This window comes from Acartia tonsa, chromosome 14, assembly GCF_053477335.1.
Source record: "Acartia tonsa isolate MP-2025a chromosome 14, ASM5347733v1, whole genome shotgun sequence".
In the NCBI taxonomy this organism is placed as follows: domain Eukaryota; kingdom Metazoa; phylum Arthropoda; class Copepoda; order Calanoida; family Acartiidae; genus Acartia; species Acartia tonsa.
In genome coordinates, this window is record NC_137273.1 from 7,789,085 (window position 1) to 7,810,771 (window position 21,687).

Sequence of the window (21,687 nt, forward strand, 5' to 3'; positions counted from 1 at the left end):
CACAGAATTAATTTAAGATAAACTATGCATATTTTAAATTAACCTTACCTTCATTTTTATCGCAGATATTAAAATTGAAGCAGTATTTTTTTTAAAAGAAATTACCCATTTCTTAAGATTTATAAGTAACGCAAATTTTCATACAATTTTGTTTTAACTTATAAATGAGTTCAAGATTTTATTTTTGAAGCATAAAACTAAAGTTTTCTAATCGAATACATAAGTTTTTTTTACGGATTTCATTTGATCGGGACCTGGGATTCTTTCGCGTAAAAAATCTTAGGTACTTATTTTTTTAGACGCGAAGCATTTTTTGTTCCTTGTTGGACAACATGAAATATGATATATTGATAAGAATAAGAATGAAACATATTTAATCATTTAAAAAATTGTTTTTCTTTTCATATATATACATGCATTACAAAATATTTTAATATTAATTATATATTAAGATTATTTTTTTCGTTCTGAAGATTTACCTAAAATAAAAAAAAGCAGTTAATTTTCATGAAGAAAGCAGATTTACTTTGATTTGTTTTGATTTTCTTGAAGCAGAGATTTGATGAATAATTTGATAATTGATTTGATGAATTATTATTGATTAATTTTAACTTTTATGTTAAAGATGTTTGAGTCCGGCGCCAGAAACCCTGCCCACAGCTAGCTCAAAGAAAAGAATTGTCGACTTGGTAGCCGGAGGCAGGGATTCTTGTGCCAGGCATATAAAATAATTGATTCTTGCAATTATTTTAAAATGTTTGTAGTTTGAATATTCAGCCGGAACTGAATATGATTATTTTGTGTGAATTGACTGTATCCTGTTGGAAAGCAATTACGCCAAAGATTTAGAGAGTTCGTAGATAAAAGCTTATTACCTACGTAACCAAAGAGCAAGTTTTGTTTAAATTTTTTGATAAGAAAATGTAAAGTCAACAATTTTTAAAGCCCTTTTCATTTTTCTGAGCTTAATTTAAATTTGCATATTTCAAAAATGCATTTTTAATTTCATTTGAAGTTTTATTTTGATGATTTGATACAGTCATTTTGTGTGTTCTTAGATTTAAGGATGCTTTATTTATTTCGATGATTTTAATGCATTTCATTTTAGCATTAAGGATTCGTTTTATTATTATGATTGATTATGAGCTCCTAATGAAAGATTAGGTACTCTTTTATATTTATTTCTTTCTTTCTTTTTTGAGTAAAAAGATTTGATTGAAACGAAGTTTTTCTGATTTTATTATTTCTTTCTTTCTTTTTGAGTAAAAAGATTTGATTGAAACGAAGTTTTTCTAATTTTATTATTTCTTTCTTTCTTTTTTGAGTAAAAGATTTGATTGAAAAGAAGTTTTTCTGATTTTATTATTTCTTTCTTTCTTTTTTGAGTAAAAGATTTGATTGAAAAGAAGTTTTCTGATTTTATTTATTCTTTCTTTCTTTTGAGTAAAAGATCTGATTGAACTATTTAATTTTGATGATTTACCTTATGATGATTTTATGATACAGTTTTGATGTTTAGATTTAAAGATATTTTATTCTATCATATAAAATATTATTTTTTAAAAAACCCTTTTGGGTACCTGATGAATGTTTGGGTACCTTCGTAATTATGGTCTAGCAAATTAATTCAAAAAGCAAATTCAAAATTGAATTCTTTTGTTTTAGTTGTGAGGCTATGTGGCACCAATGTTGTGTGTGAATGGGAAATGTGAAAGTCTTCAATGATGTATGCATTTTCTCCTATTCCTTTATTCCTGCTTATAATGTGTAAGTGAGGCAGTTTGAGTTGTTGTGGATATTCGTGAATGTTTTTTACGAGCGAATTTGAGGCCATAGGGCCATTTTTCAAACTCTTGTGATTTATGTGGTCATGAGTTTTGACTTTTGTGGACACTGTCTGCACACAAAATTGCAAAGAATGTTAATGATGTGTTCGATTCCTCAGTTCACAGGCGGGTGTGTCTTGGTACTTATATAGTGTGTTCCTTGCGGGATCGAACCCCCACCTAAACCTTACTAGAAATATGAGTAGAAGACGACTTTTGTAGTTTGAAATCATATTATCTAAGCAATGAAGCGCGGCATAGCCATATGTATGCGCCCCCACGCGCTTTCTTCCTTTGTATTGTTTGATGCCCTCAGCACGGCACATGTTATGTGCCGAAAAATCATGTTTTGTAATAAAATGCGTGGTTTGCTGTGTGATTTTTTACCTCTAAATACTTCCTGGCTTGATATGAATTAAGACTGGTGAGTATTCTTTCTTTTTAACCTTTGAATTTTGAAGATTAAAGTGATTTTTTTGGTTTAAGATATAGCAAATTGATTTCTTTATTTTTTCATTAAAATAGACCAAATCATTGACTTATTTTTACCTACGAATAATTTCATATATTTTAAAATGATTCTGTTTGAAATTTATCAGTTTCAATAAAAAAATATGCACGTTTTCTTATTCGTTGAAACATTTTTAATATTTTGTATTAATTTTGTTATTATCTTTTTAGATCCCACCGTTTCATGGTGTAAATACACTATTTGTAACTGCATCAGTGCCTTATTCATTGGAAGTAGTGAGGATGATTGTGCTTCATGCACTTAAGATCTCGTAGACGGCCACGTAGGCCTAAGTACCGAGATATTCGGCCCAAAGTACCGAAACACAGCTAGACATATTGCTATTTTGCAATATAATTAAAGACTTTCAGAAAAGTGTTATAGCCTTCTAAGATGTGCAAATCTATAATGAATTATTCTAGTTAAGAATTTATAAAAATCTATTAAATAAAGAAACAATAAATTTAATGATTTAAAAAAGTGCTGGCACATATCTTGTATCACACTATCTTTTGATGAAATTAAGACAGTTAAGAGGAGGGAGTGGACAATGGCCAGCCTATTATACTAGAACCAAACGTTTTATAGACACAATCTCTCAATCCGTTGAATTAAACACTTTGGGTACTTTTGTCAAATCTTGATGAGTATGTCTAACATGTAACATTTTGTACCATTATTAAACTAGATTGTAAAAAAATTTAATAAATAATAATATTCTTTCATTACATTAATTTTAAAATCATCAATAGCTTTTACAAAAAAAGTGATATTTTCAAGAAAAGTTGATTCGTTTTTTGGTGGCACATTAAAATGTCTTACTTGGTTTAAGGGAGGGTGTGATACATGTGTCTGATGCCCTAAAGGGAATTTGGGTCTGGCTTTTATAACAATTTACAACTATTCTTTATAGGTGTGTAAACCACTTTCGCATATTATAACATGTATTATTCGAAAGAAGTTATAATCTTTATATATAAAATTAACAGGATGCCTGTCTGTCTATTTGTCTTTACGGAAGGATCTTGCTAACTGCTAAACCTATATGGATTTCCTTTGCAGTGTAATTCTCATAGGTCCAGGTAAGGTTTATAACTACTTTGGCCCCTAGAAGCCTCCAGTGGCGTATCCGCTAGAAGGAATAAACTAAAGCGGTTATCTAATGATGCTGGTAAAGAAATGGGGAGAGGGATGTTTTCGCAGTTCTAATAATATGCGCTTATTATTATTTGTTTTTGTTACATGTGTGCAAGTGAGAAAACACATTCTTTATATATATTTTTTTATGGAAAAAAATATTGTAATTGAATTGAAGTTACAGGTTGTATGTCTGTCTGATGTATGTATGCTAAGATCTCGGGGAAACAGCTGTACTGAGCTGGATCTTTAAATCATTTTAGTGGTGAGCCAGATGGGGTGAGCCAACTTTCCACCAATGAGAGCACAGCATTTTATGAAATGCCGCGGTGTGATTGGCTAAAATTCGGCTCATCCCGATCTGGCTCACCACTAAAATGATTTATAGATCCAGATCTGGTCATTTTTCATTTAAATTTACATAGGTCCAGTGAGTGAATTTTAGGGGAGGGGTTGGGGTTCCTTGGAGGTGTGGCATTTAAAAAAAAGTATCTCTTCCTATCATAGAGAAACACTTTTTATTTTATAGGCAACAATTTAGTGCTTAAAGAACTTCAAGCGTACAATTTCAGTCTATTTGGCCTCTCTATTAAATATAATAGACTAGCGGCTTCGCCCATAGCCTCTAGGGGCTTTGCCCAAAGAGGTGATAAAAAAAATTAAGGTGAAATGAAGGACCAAGGAAATCTTCTGCAAAAAAAAGACCCAGGAAATCTTCTGCAAAAAAAGGACCCAGGAAATCTTCTGCAAAAAAAAAAAAAAAAAAAAATGGGGTGGGGATTTTTTGTTTTTTGGGGGGTTAAGAAAATAGCCTAAAACCACCACAGGACCAGTAGGTATATACACTGAAGAGTAGAATCCAATCGGTTCAGTGGTTACCGAGATCTTAAGCTTCAGACGGACGGACAGACATCATTCTACTTTGTATTATAGATAGCTTTGCTATTTTGATGTATTATGTTCTTTTGAAATAAATCTTTTTATATCATATTATTCTTTTGTAATTTGATCTGACAATTGTAATATGAACAAGTACAATTATATTCATAATTAGCGCAGCATTGAATTTAAAAAAAAAATTAAAAGGAATTATAAACTAAATTATTAGGTATGAAATTTTAGTATTACAGGAAAGGAGGGAACATTTGACTGTAAATTACACTGGTTCCCAAAGTAATTAGCATGTTCTTATTAGTTGGCTTAAAAACTTTTGCTACTCACATTAAATCTCCATTAGTTAGTTCAGTGTCCAAACTTTAAATCAATAATTTAAATTCACAGAAATTTTTATACCAATACAAATATAAAAATTTTAATCAAGGAACTGACAGACAAATTAGGTTACCCCCCCCCCCGCCCCCCCCCCTCTTTTCAAAGTTTATATGACTATACTATAGAGTAGTTTTGATTCTAATAAAATATCAATTTTAAACACATCTGTGAAGAGTACATTTATTATCGGAAGAAAAGCTGTATTTGATACTTTTACTTTTTACAAGTGAAGATTTTCTATAATTATGTGCATAACGGTTAGCTCTTTAACTCTTTTGGCATCTTAAAATTGTCCTATTGATTTCAAACTTGGCATTATGGTTCATGTAACAGTTATTAATAACGAAATTAATTCGGAAAAAAAATCATGAAACATATACGTATTTTTCAGCTGTCATCATAAAATTGACGACCTCTCCATTTGCCCCCCAAATTATTTATGTTTATTTTGCTTGTTGGTTATAGCTTATTCCCGATTAATACCTCTAAATATATTAAATATTTTAAGAACTTATCATACTTTTTTAATACTAACATAGGTTATTGATGTAAAGATATGTTATGTATACATCTAATGTATTTATATAAAGAAGTAAAACAAAATAATTTCTCATGGGAACAAAAACAAATTTAATGAAAAAAAGATCAGAAATGTAATTGATGGTAATTTTAAATGGTACTACAGCCAAACGACACAAACAACATTTTAAAAGGTGGCGTGCACCGTGTTTCGTTTTGTAAACCGTGAGGGAGGACATTGCAAGACTCTCCATGTTGCAAGTCTGTATCTTGAGCAGGCTTACAAACAATCGAAAGTAGCCAATACTCATTAAGCAAAGAAAGAGCATGGCAAGGGAAAACTCGTGTAAAATCCGATTTTTAAAGCATGATCTCTCAGGGTGGGAAAGACATTGGGCTGTTTCTTACACTAGTCCCCAAAATTTTAGGACTATTCCTATTCGTTGGCTAAACAACTTTGGGGACTTTTATGAATATTGATATGTTGGATCACAAATTTAAGTGTCCAAACGTTTTGACCAGTGTTTGTAATCTACAGAAGGGATAATTTTATGTATCACTAATGGGGATGTACGTACATCAATTTATCGACCATTGTCTTATCCCCTAAGATCCCTGATATTCTCTACAATAATAAAAATACAAAGTATAATACCTGATATCCCTCTATCTTGCCCACCCCCTTGGTAGCATCATACTGTTCAGGATGGTGTTTCCGCTCATAGCTGATTAACATCTTAATCAGCTCATAGTACATTATCTTCATATCAACCTAAATAGATATTATCCTATTATATAAAGTAGTAAGCGTTTTTTGTCTGTCCCAAAGGATCTCGCTAACCGCTGAACCGAAATTGTTCTCCTTTACAGTGAAGCTTCTTATAGGTCCTGGGAAGGTTTTAAACTATTTTTGAAGAGGGTTTCTTCGCCCCTTCCCCCCAAAAATATTTTTAACACTTTTGAAACTCAAATTTAAAATGGGATGAGGTCGACATTTTACCCCCTACCAGTGCCCCTAGAGGCTTCTAGGGGCGTAGCCACTAGTATTACATAAAGAAAATGGATAGCTCCAATGAAAAGATGCTATTCTAATTACCTACCTTTATGTCTTTCTGTCATAAAAATAGAGTGTTCAACTGTCTATCTGCCTATCTAATGTGTGTCTGTTTGTCAACCAGTCATTCAGTTTTGAGCCAGTCTGTTTGTCTGTCTCTAACTATCTGTATATATGATTATGTATATACATATTAGATCTTTTCATGAAAATACCCATTCTCGAATTTCATTCTTCTGCTAACCTAAAAAGTTACTTTAGGGGCCTAGAAATACATGTACAAAATTTCAGCTCTTTATCTCTACTGGCGACCTAGCGCCAGGCATGTAAAATATCAACAGATAACGGTAGCACGGCGGTTTTAACAATATCTCAGTAATGTGCAGGTTTTAAGCTCTTCTGCATATTTCAATTTAAACACATAAGGCCAAAGATAATATATCCAAAAAATCTTTTGTCAAAGTCTACTCTACACCTAGCGCCAGTCAGTTTTCTAAAATCATGCATTTTATACCTGTGAAAAATGAAATCGCCAGCGTTAGGTGTAGAGTAGACTTTGACAAAAGATTTTTGGGATATCATATCTTAGGCCTTATGTGTTTAAGTTGAAATATGCAGAACACCTAAATTCACCTTCCAAGCCATTCTCTATGCATTTTAAATTTTTTAATGAAATAACGGGATTTCAAAACTGCCTTTTGAAAAGGCCTAAAAAGTATCTTTTTTTGTCCCTTTTTTCACTGTTTATAGTTACAACTTATTAAGATATTATTCTCAGTTAAAAAAAAATTGGCGCTTCCAGCACCAAAACCGGCAAAAACAGGCAGTTAAACTTCTGTACCCCTACTTAACCCCCTAACAGACCCCCCCTCTATTTCGGCTCCTGTTACAGATAGAAACGTAAAATTTTTTTCTGGTGGTTATGTGTATTTTTAGAGAAAATTACTTTTCTATTCATAGCGGTCAGACGTCCTTATCCGCTTTTTTAGCGGCCAGCAGCTAAATATTAAAACTGCTGTAGAGCAGCCAATTTTGAAGCTAAGAAAACTAAATTTAATGACGAACTATTATTTTTTATAACAAAAAAATACCTTTTCTGACCATTGCCGAAAAACGACAAATAACAGAAAACGCCAATTTTGGCGGTAAAATGGCGGCGCTAAATAATATTTTTATCTGTTTATAGTTACAATTTATTAAGATATTATTCTCAGTTAAAAAAAAAATTTGCACTTCTAGCACCAAAACTGGCAAAAATGAACCCAGTAATAGTGTCGGACTGATTATGACGTCAAAAAAAAATTAGCCAATGAGAGGCCATTATTGACCAATGGTAAAATTTATAGTGGCCTCTCATTGGCTAATTATTTTTTTTTTACGTCATAATCAGTCCGACACTTTAACTGGGTTCGCAAAAACAGGCAGTTAAACTTCTGTACCCCTACTTAACCCCCTAACAGACCCCCCCTCTATTTCGGCTCCTGTTACAGATAGAAACGTAAAATTTTTTTCTGGTGGTTATGTGTATTTTTAGAGAAAATTACTTTTCTATTCATAGCGGTCAGACGTCCTTATCCGCTTTTTTAGCGGCCAGCAGCTAAATATTAAAACTGCTGTAGAGCAGCCAATTTTGAAGCTAAGAAAACTAAATTTAATGATGAACTATTATTTTTTATAACAAAAAAATACCTTTTCTGACCATTGCCGAAAAACGACAAATAACAGAAAATGCCAATTTTGGCGGTAAAATGGCGGCGCTAAATAATATTTTTATCTGTTTATAGTTACAATTTATTAAGATATTATTCTCAGTTAAAAAAAAAATTTGCACTTCTAGCACCAAAACTGGCAAAAATGAACCCAGTAATAGTGTCGGACTGATTATGACGTCAAAAAAAAATTAGCCAATGAGAGGCCATTATTGACCAATGGTAAAATTTATAGTGGCCTCTCATTGGCTAATTATTTTTTTTTTACGTCATAATCAGTCCGACACTTTAACTGGGTTCGCAAAAACAGGCAGTTAAACTTCTGTACCCCTACTTAACCCCCTAACAGACCCCCCTCTCTATCTCGGCTCCTGTTACAGATAGAGACATAAAACTTTTTTCTGGTGGTTCATGTTTATTTTTAGAGAAAATTACTTTTCTAGTCATAGCAGTCAGACCGCTCCTTATCCGCTTTTTAGCAGCCAGCAGTTAAAACTGCTGTAGAGCAGCCAATTTTAAAGCTAAGAAAACCAAATTTTATGACAAACTATTATTTTTTATAACCAAAAAATACCTTTTCTGACCATCGCCAAAAAAGACAAATAATGGAAACCGCCAATTTTGGCAGTAAAATGGCTGTTGGCAGCGCTAATTAATATTTTTATCTGTTTATGATCACTTTAAAAGACTTCATACAAAAATTAACTGATTAAGGTCCAGAAAGGGGCAAAACAGTTAATTGTTGAAACTAATGTAACAGATTTTTATTTTAGTCAGATGCCAGACGCAGGCAATTAAATAAATTAACATTTAGAAATAGGAAAGAAAACAAAGTCATTCCTAATTAGGACAGAAGTCACTGGAAATTGATCTAATTGATCTAAGGAAGGCTACTTATGTCCTTCATCTAACAAAATCCAACTTAAGGTGTAGCGCTAGGTGTAGAGTAGACTTTGACAAAAGATTTTTGGGATATCATATCTTAGGGCATATGTGTTTAAGTTGAAATATGCAGAACACCTAAATTCACCTTCCAAGCCATTCTCTATGCATTTTAAATTTTTTAATGAAATAACGGGATTTCAAAACTGCCTTTTGAAAAGGCCTAAAAAGTATCTTTTTTGTCCCTTTTTTCACTGTTTATAGTTACAACTTATTAAGATATTATTCTCAGTTAAAAAAAAATTGGCGCTTCCAGCACCAAAACCGGCAAAAACAGGCAGTTAATCTTCTGTACCCCTACTTAACCCCCTAACAGACCCCCCCTCTATCTCGGCTCCTGTTACAGATAGAGACATAAAACTTTTTTCTGGTGGTTATGTGTATTTTTAGAGAAAATTACTTTTCTATTCATAGCGGTCAGACCGCTCCTTATCCGCTTTTTAGTGGCCAGCCGCTAAATATTAAAACTGCTGTAGAGCAGCCAATTTTGAAGCTAAGAAAACCAAATTTAACAACGAACTATTATTTTTTATAACAAAAAAATACCTTTTCTGACCATTGCCGAAAAACGACAAATAACGGAAACCACCAATTTTGGCGGTAAAATGGCAGCGCTAAATAACATTTTTATCTGTTTATAGTTACAATTTATTAAGATATTATTCTCAGTTAAAAAAAAAATTGGCGCTTCCAGCACCAAAACTGGCAAAAACAGGCAGTAAAACTTCTGTACCCCTACTTAACCCCCTAACAGACCCCCCCCTCTATCTTGGCTCCTGTTACAGATAGAAACATAAAACTTTTTTCTGGTGGTTCATGTGTATCTTTAGAGAAAATTACTTTTCTAGTCATAGTGGTCAGACCGCTCCTTATCTGCTTTTTAGCGACCAGCCGCTAAATATTAAAACTGATGTAGAGCAGCCAATTTTAAAGCTAAGAAAACCAAATTTTATGACAAACTATTATTTTTTATAACAAAAAAAATCCATATTTTTTTATTGTACTACATAAGTTTTGTTGTCCAACATTTTTATTTTATTTGTCAAAATTTATTCAGAAGGTACCATGTGATCAATCATATATATTTATTCATACTTTTCTACACTTTTTGTGTGTCAAATCAGATTAATTCCTAGATTTTCAAATTCTTACAAAACATAGCAAATTCTTGGAAAACTTAGCTTTTCTGTCCTTCACATAGCTAATTCTTGCAAAACATAGCAAATTCTTACAAAACATAGCAAATAATATGCTATGTAAAGGAAAGAAAAGCTAAGTTTTCCAAGAATTTGCTATGTTTTGCAAGAATTTGGTATGTTTTGCAAGAATTTGGTATGTTTTGCAAGAATTTGCTATGTTTTGCAAGAATTTGCTATGTTTTGCAAGAATTTGCTATGTTTTGTAAGAATTTGCTATGTTTTGCAAGAATTAGCTATTTGAAGGACAGAAAAGCTAAGTTTTCCAAGAATTTGCTATGTTTTGAAAGAATTTGCTATGTTTTGCAAGAATTTGCTATGTTTTGTAAGAATTTGCTATGTTTTGCAAGAATTTGCTATGTTTTGTAAGAATTTGCTATATTTTGCAAGAATTTGCTATGTGAAGGACAGAAAAGCTAAGTTTTCCAATAATTTGCAATGTTTTGCAAGAATTTGCTAGGTTTTGCAAGAATTTGCTCTGTTTTGCAAGAAATTGCTATTTGTAGCTAGAATTTGCTATGTTTTGCAAGAATTGTGAAGGACAGAAAAGCTATGTTTTGTGAGGTTTTGCTATGTGAAGGACAGAAAAGCTAAATTTTGCAAGATGAAGGACATAAGCAGCCTTCCTAATGTAAGAATTTGTCAGACAAAGGACATAAGTCACCTCCCTTAAGTTAAATTTTGTTAGATGAAGGACATAAGTAGCCTTCCTTAGATCAATTAGATCAATTTCCAGTGACTTCTGTCCTTATTAGGAATGACTTTGTTTTCTTTCCTATTTCTAAATGTTAATTTATTTAATTGCCTGCGTCTGGCATCTGACTAAAATAAAAATCTGTTACATTAGTTTCAACAATTAACTGTTTTGCCCCTTTCTGGACCTTAATCAGTTAATTTTTGTATGAAGTCTTTTAAAGTGATCATAAACAGATAAAAATATTAATTAGCGCTGCCAACAGCCATTTTACTGCCAAAATTGGCGGTTTCCATTATTTGTCTTTTTTGGCGATTGTCAGAAAAGGTATTTTTTGGTTATAAAAAATAATAGTTCGTCATAAAATTTGGTTTTCTTAGCTTTAAAATTGGCTGCTCTACAGCAGTTTTAACTACTGGCTGCTAAAAAGCGGATAAGGAGCGGTCAGACTGCTATGACTAGAAAAGTAATTTTCTCAAAATAAACATGAACCACCAGAAAAAAGTTTTATGTCTCTATCTGTAACAGGAGCCGAGATAGAGAGGGGGGTCTGTTAGGGGGTTAAGTAGGGGTACAGAAGTTTAACTGCCTGTTTTTGCAAACCCAGTAAAAGTGTCGGACTGATTATGACGTAAAAAAAATAATTAGCCAATGAGAGGCCACTATAAATTTTACCATTGGTCAATAATGGCCTCTCATTGGCTAATTTTTTTTGACGTCATAATCAGTCCGACACTATTACTGGGTTCGTTTTTGCCAGTTTTGGTGCTAGAAGCGCAATTTTTTTTTTTTAACTGAGAATAATATCTTAATAAATTGTAACTATAAACAGATAAAAATATTATTTAGCGCCGCCATTTTACCGCCAAAATTGGCGGTTTCTGTTATTTGTCGTTTTTCAGCGATGGTCAGAAAAGGTATTTTTTTGTTATAAAAAATAATAGTTCGTCATTAAATTTGGTTTTCTTAGCTTCAAAATTGGCTGCTCTACAGCAGTTTCAATATTTAGCGGCTGGCCGCTAAAAAAGTGGATAAGGAGCGGTCTGACCGCTATGAATAGAAAAGTAATTTTCTCTAAAAATACACATAACCACCAGAAAAAAAATTTACGTTTCTATCTGTAACAGGAGCCGAAATAGAGGGGGGGTCTGTTAGGGGGTTAAGTAGGGGTACAGAAGTTTAACTGCCTGTTTTTGCCGGTTTTGGTGCTGGAAGCGCCAATTTTTTTTTAACTGAGAATAATATCTTAATAAGTTGTAACTATAAACAGTGAAAAAAGGGACAAAAAAAGATACTTTTTAGGCCTTTTCAAAAGGCAGTTTTGAAATCCCGTTATTTCATTAAAAAATTTAAAATGCATAGAGAATGGCTTGGAAGGTGAATTTAGGTGTTCTGCATATTTCAACTTAAACACATAGGGCCTAAGATATGATATCCCAAAAATCTTTTGTCAAAGTCTACTCTACACCTAGCGCTGGCGATTTCATTTTTCACAGGTATAAAATGCATGATTTTAGAAAACTGACTGGCGCTAGGTGTAGAGTAGACTTTGACAAAAGATTTTTTGGATATATTATCTTTGGCCTTATGTGTTTAAATTGAAATATGCAGAAGAGCTTAAAACCTGCACATTACTGAGATATTGTTAAAACCGCCGTGCTACCGTTATCTGTTGATATTTTACATGCCTGGCGCTAGGTCGCCAGTAGAGATAAAGAGCTGAAATTTTGTACATGTATTTCTAGGCCCCTAAAGTAACTTTTTAGGTTAGCAGAAGAATGAAATTCGAGAATGGGTATTTTCATGAAAAGATCTAATACATATATCTATCTAAATATCAATCCATTTAAAATTTGCATAATTTTAGTATTTTCATTAATTTTCCTTTAAATAGAAAGATATTAAAAAACTGATTAATTGGGCTTATAATGGAACTTTTTTACTGTCTTAGGTCGAAAAAGGTCTATTTTGAAAGCATTTTTGACGGATTTATGGCCAAATACACACACACACATATATATATATATATATATACCCAGAAGTATCATGGTATGTTTTCAATCAGTTGATAAGTTTTGAGCTAGTCTCTTTGTCTGTCTAACTATCTTTACGTACATCTATCTATCTAACTAACTATACCTGGTTATCATGGTATGGTTTGGCCAGGAGCTGTTTATGTCTCTCAAGAATACCGGTTTCATCTGCAAACTTGTACAACTCCTCCACATCCCAATTCGCGGCATCCGTCCTTAACACAAGCAATCAATCAATACAATAAAATAATTTGTTATCGCGCAACCTTTCAATAGAAAAACAAAAATGGCAGAAAAATGCAAGGTTTAGGTTTTAACAATGATGTGACGATTCTAACTTGACTAAAATCATAATTTAGTTTATAAATAAGGTCTTTTGGTAGATAATTTATTTTAAACATAAATGTTTACACGACTTACCATTTAATTTTGATAGTGTTACTGTACATTTTATATCATGATTTAAAAGCATTTTACCATTGTTCATGCAGTTTTTTTTATATAAAGTTTCAGATTTTGATCAGGGGGAGGGAGAGGTATGCTGAAATATAATCTCGAAATGCAAAACACTGGTTTATGTCGACTATATGGCTATAATAAAAAGTGGCCATAACTGACATTTTATCGTAATGGTATTTTTTATAATGACATCATTTAAGTACACTTTAGGATTAGATATATATTTAGATTATAATGAATATTTATCTCAATCCCAAAGAAGAGTTCTTAAAAATGTAAATGAAAATATGAAATAGGGTGACCCACTAATAAAAAAAATCAAATAATATCTTTCAAATATTATAAAATACTATATTTTCTTAAGAATGGTTTAAACTCTAAACTAACTTGTATAAAAAGAATGAGTTCATCTAACGCCGATAATACCTAAATCATTTTTAAGTATCCAACTCTGATTTTTAACACAATTTTATGTACATTTTTGACAAAACACAATCAAGTACAATAGGATTATAATGAAAAAAAAACTTATTGCATGGCACTATTATAATGTAATGTATAACATGTTTGTAGCTTTAACTAAAGAAATAAACTAAAAACTTCACAAAAAATTTTGTAAGTAACATATCAGGATAATAGACAAGTTTTCCATAAAACAGTCTAGGATCTAAAATTTTATAACAGGACGCTTAATAAGATCAAGATCTTATGCTTAAAAATTTTAAAAGCGGCAATAAAATAAAGTAATAGTTCATTTGAGGACATAGACTAATTATAAAGAGCTATGGTACGATCTTTTACTATTTATAGTTATAGTAATTTAATTTTTAGAATTTTTGTAGGGAAAACGTTTAAAACGGTGCCATATAGGTAGTTATTTTTCCTTCGTATTTCAGTAGCGTAACTACTTACTCTTTAATCAATTTGTGTGTAATAGGACAAATGACCATACATATTACATATTTTATGATAAAACTCTCTTTTTCTCTCTCTCCTTTCATTCTTTCTTTCTTTCAATCTTTCTCTTTTTCTCTTTTTCTCTTTTTCTCTTTTTCTCTTTTCTCTCTCTCTCTCTCTCTCTCTCTCTCTCTCTCTCTCTCTCTCTCTCTCTCTCTCTCTCTCTCTCTCTCTCTCTCTCTCTCTCTCTCTCTCTCTCTCTCTCTCTCTCTCTCTCTCTCTCTTTCTCTCTCTCTATCTCTCTCTCTCTCTTTTTCTTTCTCATATTCTTTTCTTCTCTCTCTCTCTCTCTCTCTTCTCTCTTACAATGGTTATAATTGTCCTTGTCTGTTCATCATGCTTTATAAACAAGGACATGCTTTGTTTAAAGTTTAGTAGCGGAGCTACTCTATTTCCGAGGTTTGTCGATCTAAATTGTGTGGATGGTTGCCCTAACCACGCCGCAATGTGACCGCTTTTTAGCCGCTCTATTCTTTCATATTTTGATAAAAAAGTGTTTTGTGATGTTCATAATATCTCAGATTTGACCACTTTCATTTAATGCAATATAGTCAACAATATCTCTTATAATTGAAAATCTACAAAATTGTAACAGATTTCAAATTTCACCGTATATGAGGAAGTAAGTTAAATAGTGGCTAGAATAATTAAAAACCCTTACAATTACATGAATACATGTGAAATCATGTAAAGGACTTTGTATTTCAAAATAAAAATTATATCAGTTAAAAACGTAAAAATTTAAAACAATCATTCTATAAATAACAATGTAAGTATTTTAAAATTTCTATTTAGATGTTTTTTTTCTGGGGGGGGGGGGAGGGGGCTACCCCCACCATTTTCCCTAACATAAATATTCATATATTTGTCCAAGGAATTAATGTGAAGTATGAAGTAAGAATGACTATATAACAACCTCAATGATCCAAATATGTCAACTTTCAATTTCACATGGATAGCTAGTGTTACTGTTAAACACCAGGAATCTAATGGGATAAGACACTGGCCGATAACTTGATGTACATCCCCAATGATGTCACACAAAATTATACCTTCTTTTGATTAGTGGTTGAAACGTTTCAACATTTAACTTAATAAACCAAAGAATCAAAATTCAGTAAAAGTACTTACAGTTGTTTAGCCCACGAATAAGAAAACGTTATTATAAAACCATGGGTACTACTGTAATAATCATCTCATTGTCACCCTCTCTCTCTCTCTCTGGTTACAATAGTTACTTTATGTTTCCATTTATCCCAATTAATGAATAAAACTAACAATGAATTTTAATGTCTGATGGGGTTATTATCAACGGTGTTTATTCAATTCCGTATATTTTAAAACTAAAATGTGTTTTATTTTCGCTAAAAAACATTATGACAACGGATATACGTGAATATAGTAAGAGATTCTCGCATACCCTAATAAAATGTTTCTCCCAGCTGGCTAATATTACGATTTCTCTGAAAATAAAGGAACGTATTGACCAGACCAATAATTGAAGACTATATGTGTAACCTAAATGATGACAAAAATTCCCTTGTCACAATATCCACAAATTCTACAGCCATGGTCATGGCTAATTATTGAAAGAGTTACTAAATGATAAGGATTAAATAGAAGGGAAAACGTGCAGTTTGTTCGGTTTGACGGTTTGACGTTCTGTTTTAGAATCTAATACATATGCGCATATGCACGCACACATAAATCGTCACTATTTTGGTAGACAAAAATTATGGAGTTCGATTCCAGAAGAATTTTTGAATAGCCTTCCATTAAGGTTAGGAACAGAACCATTTCCCGCTAGAGGAAAACCAGTTTAGAACACAAATGAAAAAACATGCATATGATTATTTTGAAATAAAAAAACATGTTATAGAAAATTATAGAACTAACCCAGTCATTTTCTCTCTTGGCCAACAAAACATCAATTAGCCCATAATTTGGATATACTGCAGTTCACGGTAAAATATTGCTGGTAACGAAGATTGTCAAAAATCTATAAATTTTAAAGGCTGCTAGCTGCCAAACAGCTGAACGTACAGATCATGCCCGCACACTGTTTTAAGCGGCATAAGAAGGCCTACAAATAATCTGGAATAGTCATAAATCAATAATGCATAATTATCTCGTAGTGCAGAGATATACGCGAAAAAAGACCTATTTTACGCGGTTTTTCTTCAGTGAAGCTTTCCCTGTGCATCTTTGGATCTTGGCTATTCCAGATTATTTGTAGGTCTTCTTATGCCGATTAAAATGGTGTGCGGCTATGATCTGTACGTTTAGCCGTTTGGCAGCTAGCAGCCTTTAAAATTCATAGATTTTTGGCAATATTCGTTACCAGCAATATTTTACCGTGATCTGCAGTAGATCTCATAATTTATTTTCCTATATGCAGAAATTCTTTCTTTTAAAACAATTTGATAAATATAAATTCTAATATCATTTTTTAAAAGTGAAGCTTTTCTTTAATTAGGGTCTGTACATCCGTCTTTAACGCTTAGCTCTTCTCGTTAATTTAGGCATGTTAGAGTTGTCCTATCAACTTCAAACTTTGAAGGGTAATTTCTTTAACACAGTAACAACACAGTTTTTCAACAATTTTTCTAATATTTTGTTTATAATTAAACAATTATATCTTGCTTATTCGGTTATGATACTCTACAATTGCTAATGTTCGTTTGTTCTAACGTTTCAGAGCTACGCTTTTAATAGATGAAGTCTTCCTTGTTTACAAGTAACTTTTTCTTTTCAAAATGTTTCTTTAGAATCTACCTTCCTTATCAATGTCAGCATGATATAATCATTGTAAATCAAAATGTATCCATATCCTTCTTATCAAAAGTGCCATTGGACTATAAATTATACTGTTAACCAAAGTTTTATAACCACGTTATCTTATTTGTTGTCTCAAATCTATAAGTACTATGAAATTTATTTTGGTGGTTCTAAATTAGCAGGGTCCAAATTTTTCAACCGATAATTTTAATCTATAGAAGGATATGTTTTGTTCATTGTCAAACAACAGAATACTCATAGACTAGAGAGGCTTTATAATAATAAGAGGCAAACGTGGAAATTGTGATGTTGTAACATTCATTTCTGATAATTTGATAGTGTGGAACATGTGCGGAAGTGAAGGTTCTCCAAAGGATCATTGTTGTGTTTTTAATTGTTCTATAGAGTAAAGTTCTTCTTTAAGTCATTTTAACCCCATTTTGTTAAACAAAAATATCATATTGGAGGGGGGATGGGGATGCTGCTAATTTGCAAGCATTAAAGGATACAAAAGTCCCCAATACTGAGGAAACAGGATGTTAGTCTGTTTGTCTGTATCCTAAGATCTAGTTAACAACTGTACCGGTCGTATGATAATTTTTTGGAAAGTTAATCATTGGCCTAGGGAAGGTTTTGGGCTATTTGGGAAGGAAAACAATTATGGCATCTGGGAGAAGAAGGGGATGTAAATTAACTTCCCCCGCCATTTTACATTTTTTTTGTATTACACTTGTCTGTCTGAGTAATTACTCGTATGACATATGGTTTAACATAAACCAACATTTTACATAAAGCTATTATAACGCTATAATTTATACATAAGTCATTTTTCATTTTTTTGCTTTGTTTTTCATATGTATGAAATTATGTTTTACAAATACATAAAAAAAATATTGTTAGAGCTTAATTATCCCTCTTTAAAAATACAAAATGTGTATGTCTGTATTATAAGATCTCGCAAACTGTTCGGTTCTCTTTAACAGTCAAAGTGTTTTTTATCCAGTTTGTGGAAGGGTTACTTAATCCTCTTAAGAGAAATTCAATTTAAAAAAAATTGCAGTTTCTAAAAATATTAAACGTTAAAATGTTTGATTGTTAACTAGATGGTGTTCATATCTTTCCGCTCAGTGTGTAGCGTTTCACAAAAATACAAAGGATCAATAAAGGAAAGTCGAGTTTACAATGGCTTATTTGGAGACAAAGTGGAAGGGTGGTTATATCCTTAAATAAAAGTAACAGGATGTCTATCTGTCTGTCTGTGTTCACCAAAGAATCTTTCGAATCATATGCACTGAACCGTTATGGTTCTCTACATAATTAAAAAAATATGCCTCCTCCCCAACTTGCTTTTAGGGGCATATACGCTAGTAATATATATTGCTGTGGTACATTTATACAATCCTTATAATTTTAAAATATGATACACTAGTGGGTGCGCCCCTAGCATCTAGGGCTCTGTATCGGTTCAGTGGTTAGCGAGATCCTTCGCTACATATAAAAAAGCTTACTACTTTATATAATAGGAATATATGCGGAAACGTATATACACCTCACAAAATTTGTGGTCAAAATGAATGACCATAACTATTGAATGACAACTAAAAACTATACTTAAACTATTAAACTTAAATAAAATAATCTTCAAACAAACAAACAATCATTCCAAGAGCATGTATTTAGTTTTTTTTTAATCAGGGACTACATGGATAGGAAAAGGGGGATAAATAATAGTTATTTCTCGCATCGTATTATAAACCGCTTTCCGTAGATATAGAATGTACAATTCTAAGATTAAAACCAGTTTTTTACCCCTAGGTGACGAAGGCACTGGCTAAAAAACTGGTTTTAATCTTATGATTGTACATTTTTATATTCGCAGAAAGCTGGATATAATGCGATGCTCGACATAGTTTTTTCGTATGGATGAGAACCGGTTCCTATCCACCGGATTCGAATAAATACGAGAAAACATCTCTGTATGTTTTTTTTTATTGCAACGTACGGGTTTAAAAACACTGTAAAGTCAGGTCAATTAAAAAATTAGTTGTCTGTTGGGTAGCACAACAGACAACAAACCAATTATTTGCACTATCCTTAACTTGAACTCATTGTACATGGTCATGAGATATGCCTACTTATCGGCCATGGCATTCTTCAAGGGTCTGACTTTAAATTTTCAAAATATCCAGTATAATTTTACAATATTCATAGTAAAGTCCTTTGCTAAGTAAAAGCTACTTTTTTGAGAAGACTAAGGTTTTATTTTTTTTTTTTTTTACATACACCTATCCCATATTCTAAGCATAATTTGTTCAAGAACGTACTTGTTCGTGGGAGCAAAATACTTGAAGATCAATCATACAAACATCCATCCAAAATATTTAAGGGGTTATAATATGCATTAAATTGGTAGTAATAAATTAAGTAGTTGTACAAACGAATATAAACAATTATATTGTACATAATGTTATAATATTTAGAAATCAGTCATAAAATTGAATAAATGCATGAAACTTAAAATAAGAATCGTACTTTTTAAAGTTTTATGAATATCTAGCTCCAAAATCAAGTCTATTGCAAAGTTTTTTTTTATAAATAGAAACTAAATTTTGACTTTTGACTCAAGCATTTATAAATTTTAATTGCAACAGTTCAGACATTTTTTATAATGCCAAACCCTAAAAATGTGGTTTTTCAAATTTTCATCCCCTTTAAGAAGGCCAAACCTTAAAAATAGTGTTATCTCAAAAACGCACCAATAGAGAATATTTAGAAGAAAATTATACAGTATCTATTAAAGTGATCATGGCTTCAATTATGTCGACGTTTTTAACAAAATTAATCATTTACCTTAAATTTAAATGTTACAATCATTGTTCTAGTGTCTTTTACTTTAAAAGAGCAAAAAAGACCAATTTATTTAAATTTTCTAATTTTACTCTAATATTTTTCATGTTTATTTCGACCACTAGGTTCTAAAGAAAACACTTTTTGCTAATCATTTCGTAATGTTCCTTCAAGTCCACACAATATACCCCAACCCATTTGTTTCACTATAACCAGAATGGATATATGTAGATGTGTGAAAGATTTTGCATAACTTGATATAGATTTCCAGCTGGCTAATATAACAATACCTCCTCTCTTATGACTCTTACCCCTCCTTTTTGACCACGGAGGAACGTATTGACCAATATATCAGTACTAAATTAGCAACAAATTGACGCAATAATTCCCCTGTTACAATATCCACGTTTTCTCAATCCATTATCATCACTGAACATCCTATCTTATTTAATATGGAATGATTATTTTGCAAATATAAACTATGTATTCATAAGCGGAAATGAATAAACACTTTGATTTGGTGCCCAATATTAAAAATTTTTTTTCAGCGATCTAAAGGGATAAGACAATGGACGATATGATGTATTAAAGTATAATATTATGCAAATCCCTTCTTTAGATTCAAATCATGGATAGAAGAAATGTTTAAATACCAAATCAATCAAAATTTAATAAAAGTACCTAAAGTTTTTAAGCCTTCGAATTACACAATGAGATTAGAAAACTTTGGGTACTAGTGTTATTAACAGACCAATGTCTACCCCTCCCCCCCTGATTTTTTTTGCAATGTCATTACTACAATTTGTATATTTGGTACTCAATTGTCATCATCATATTAAGCTCCAGTGCTCTTATTATATCGACATTTTAGTCATAATATTTGTTATAATAGACATGATTGCTCAATCAAAGGGGGAGGTAGGTTGTACTAAAATTCGTCGGTTTGAGTTTTTAAGAATTTAAAATAGAAGTAGAACTCTAAAAAGTGGCATGGCAGTTGCTTTAATAGGATATAACGTGGATATGTACTATATATTGTACTATACACTGCAACTGCAATACAAAAATTAGAGTTCTACTTCTATTTTAAATTCTTAAAACTCACACTTTTACGGAATTTTAGCACAACCTACCTCCCCCTTTGTCAATTATGACCACTATTTAAAAATAAAAGTCGACATATACCATTATAACACAATACCCCTTTGTTAAATTAATATTTAATAATAGAAAAGAAATGAGTAAGAAAAATATGCGTTTATGTTGTTTATTAAAAAAAGTCCAGTCATTTGGTTAAACAATTATACTATTTGGATTTTTTGTTTACTTGTCAGCTTTTTAGGTTTTCAAGTGCCACCATTCAATGGTCAAAAAAGCCTTGATTTTTAAACTTTTTGTAAGGCCTAAAAATGGTGTAATATAAAACCTCAATTCTAATATTTTTGTCTACTTTTTCTTTTCAAGATATCTAAGAATGTTACCTCTTTATGACTATTAACTGCGCCCCTAGCATCTAAGGGCTCATATATTCGAAAATGGATTCATAATAATATCTTAAATCATCCCAGGTCTCTAACTTTAAAATAAATAAAGAATTTAATCAGTTCAGTAGTTAGCGAGATCTTAACGTTCATACAGAAAACCCTACTTTATATCACAGGACTCGTATTTCTACTCAGGTAGCAGGTTTTAGGCTATTTTTTAATGTGTATCTATCAGTAAGCTTTCTAATCAAGAGAGAAAAACAATATAT

At 31.7% G+C, this 21,687-nt stretch overlaps 2 protein-coding genes and 1 long non-coding RNA gene across 9 annotated transcripts in view; 1 reads left to right on the forward strand and 2 right to left on the reverse strand.

Annotated features, from left to right (window-relative positions):
* Window positions 1-21,687, reverse strand: part of ND-B17.2 (NADH dehydrogenase (ubiquinone) B17.2 subunit) — a 397,876-nt gene that overhangs the window by 249,600 nt on the left and 126,589 nt on the right. The window lies entirely within an intron of this gene.
* Window positions 1-21,687, reverse strand: part of LOC145306322 (uncharacterized) — a 228,818-nt gene that overhangs the window by 32,618 nt on the left and 174,513 nt on the right. For all 6 annotated transcript variants that reach the window (XR_013874950.1, XR_013874951.1, XR_013874952.1 and 3 more), the window contains 2 exons: window positions 13,000-13,108; window positions 5,921-6,037 (listed from right to left, as the gene is read on the reverse strand). Coding sequence is in view for 3 of the 6 variants with exons in the window: in XM_080148405.1 (XP_080004531.1) it covers window positions 5,921-6,037; window positions 13,000-13,108 (226 nt within the window). In the remaining 3 variants the exon portion in view is untranslated. The remainder of the gene's footprint in view (window positions 1-5,920; window positions 6,038-12,999; window positions 13,109-21,687) is intronic.
* LOC145306336 (uncharacterized) lies at window positions 1,438-2,549 on the forward strand. Its single transcript, XR_013874993.1, has 2 exons — window positions 1,438-2,250; window positions 2,508-2,549. It is a non-coding gene; the product is annotated as an uncharacterized LOC145306336 (long non-coding RNA).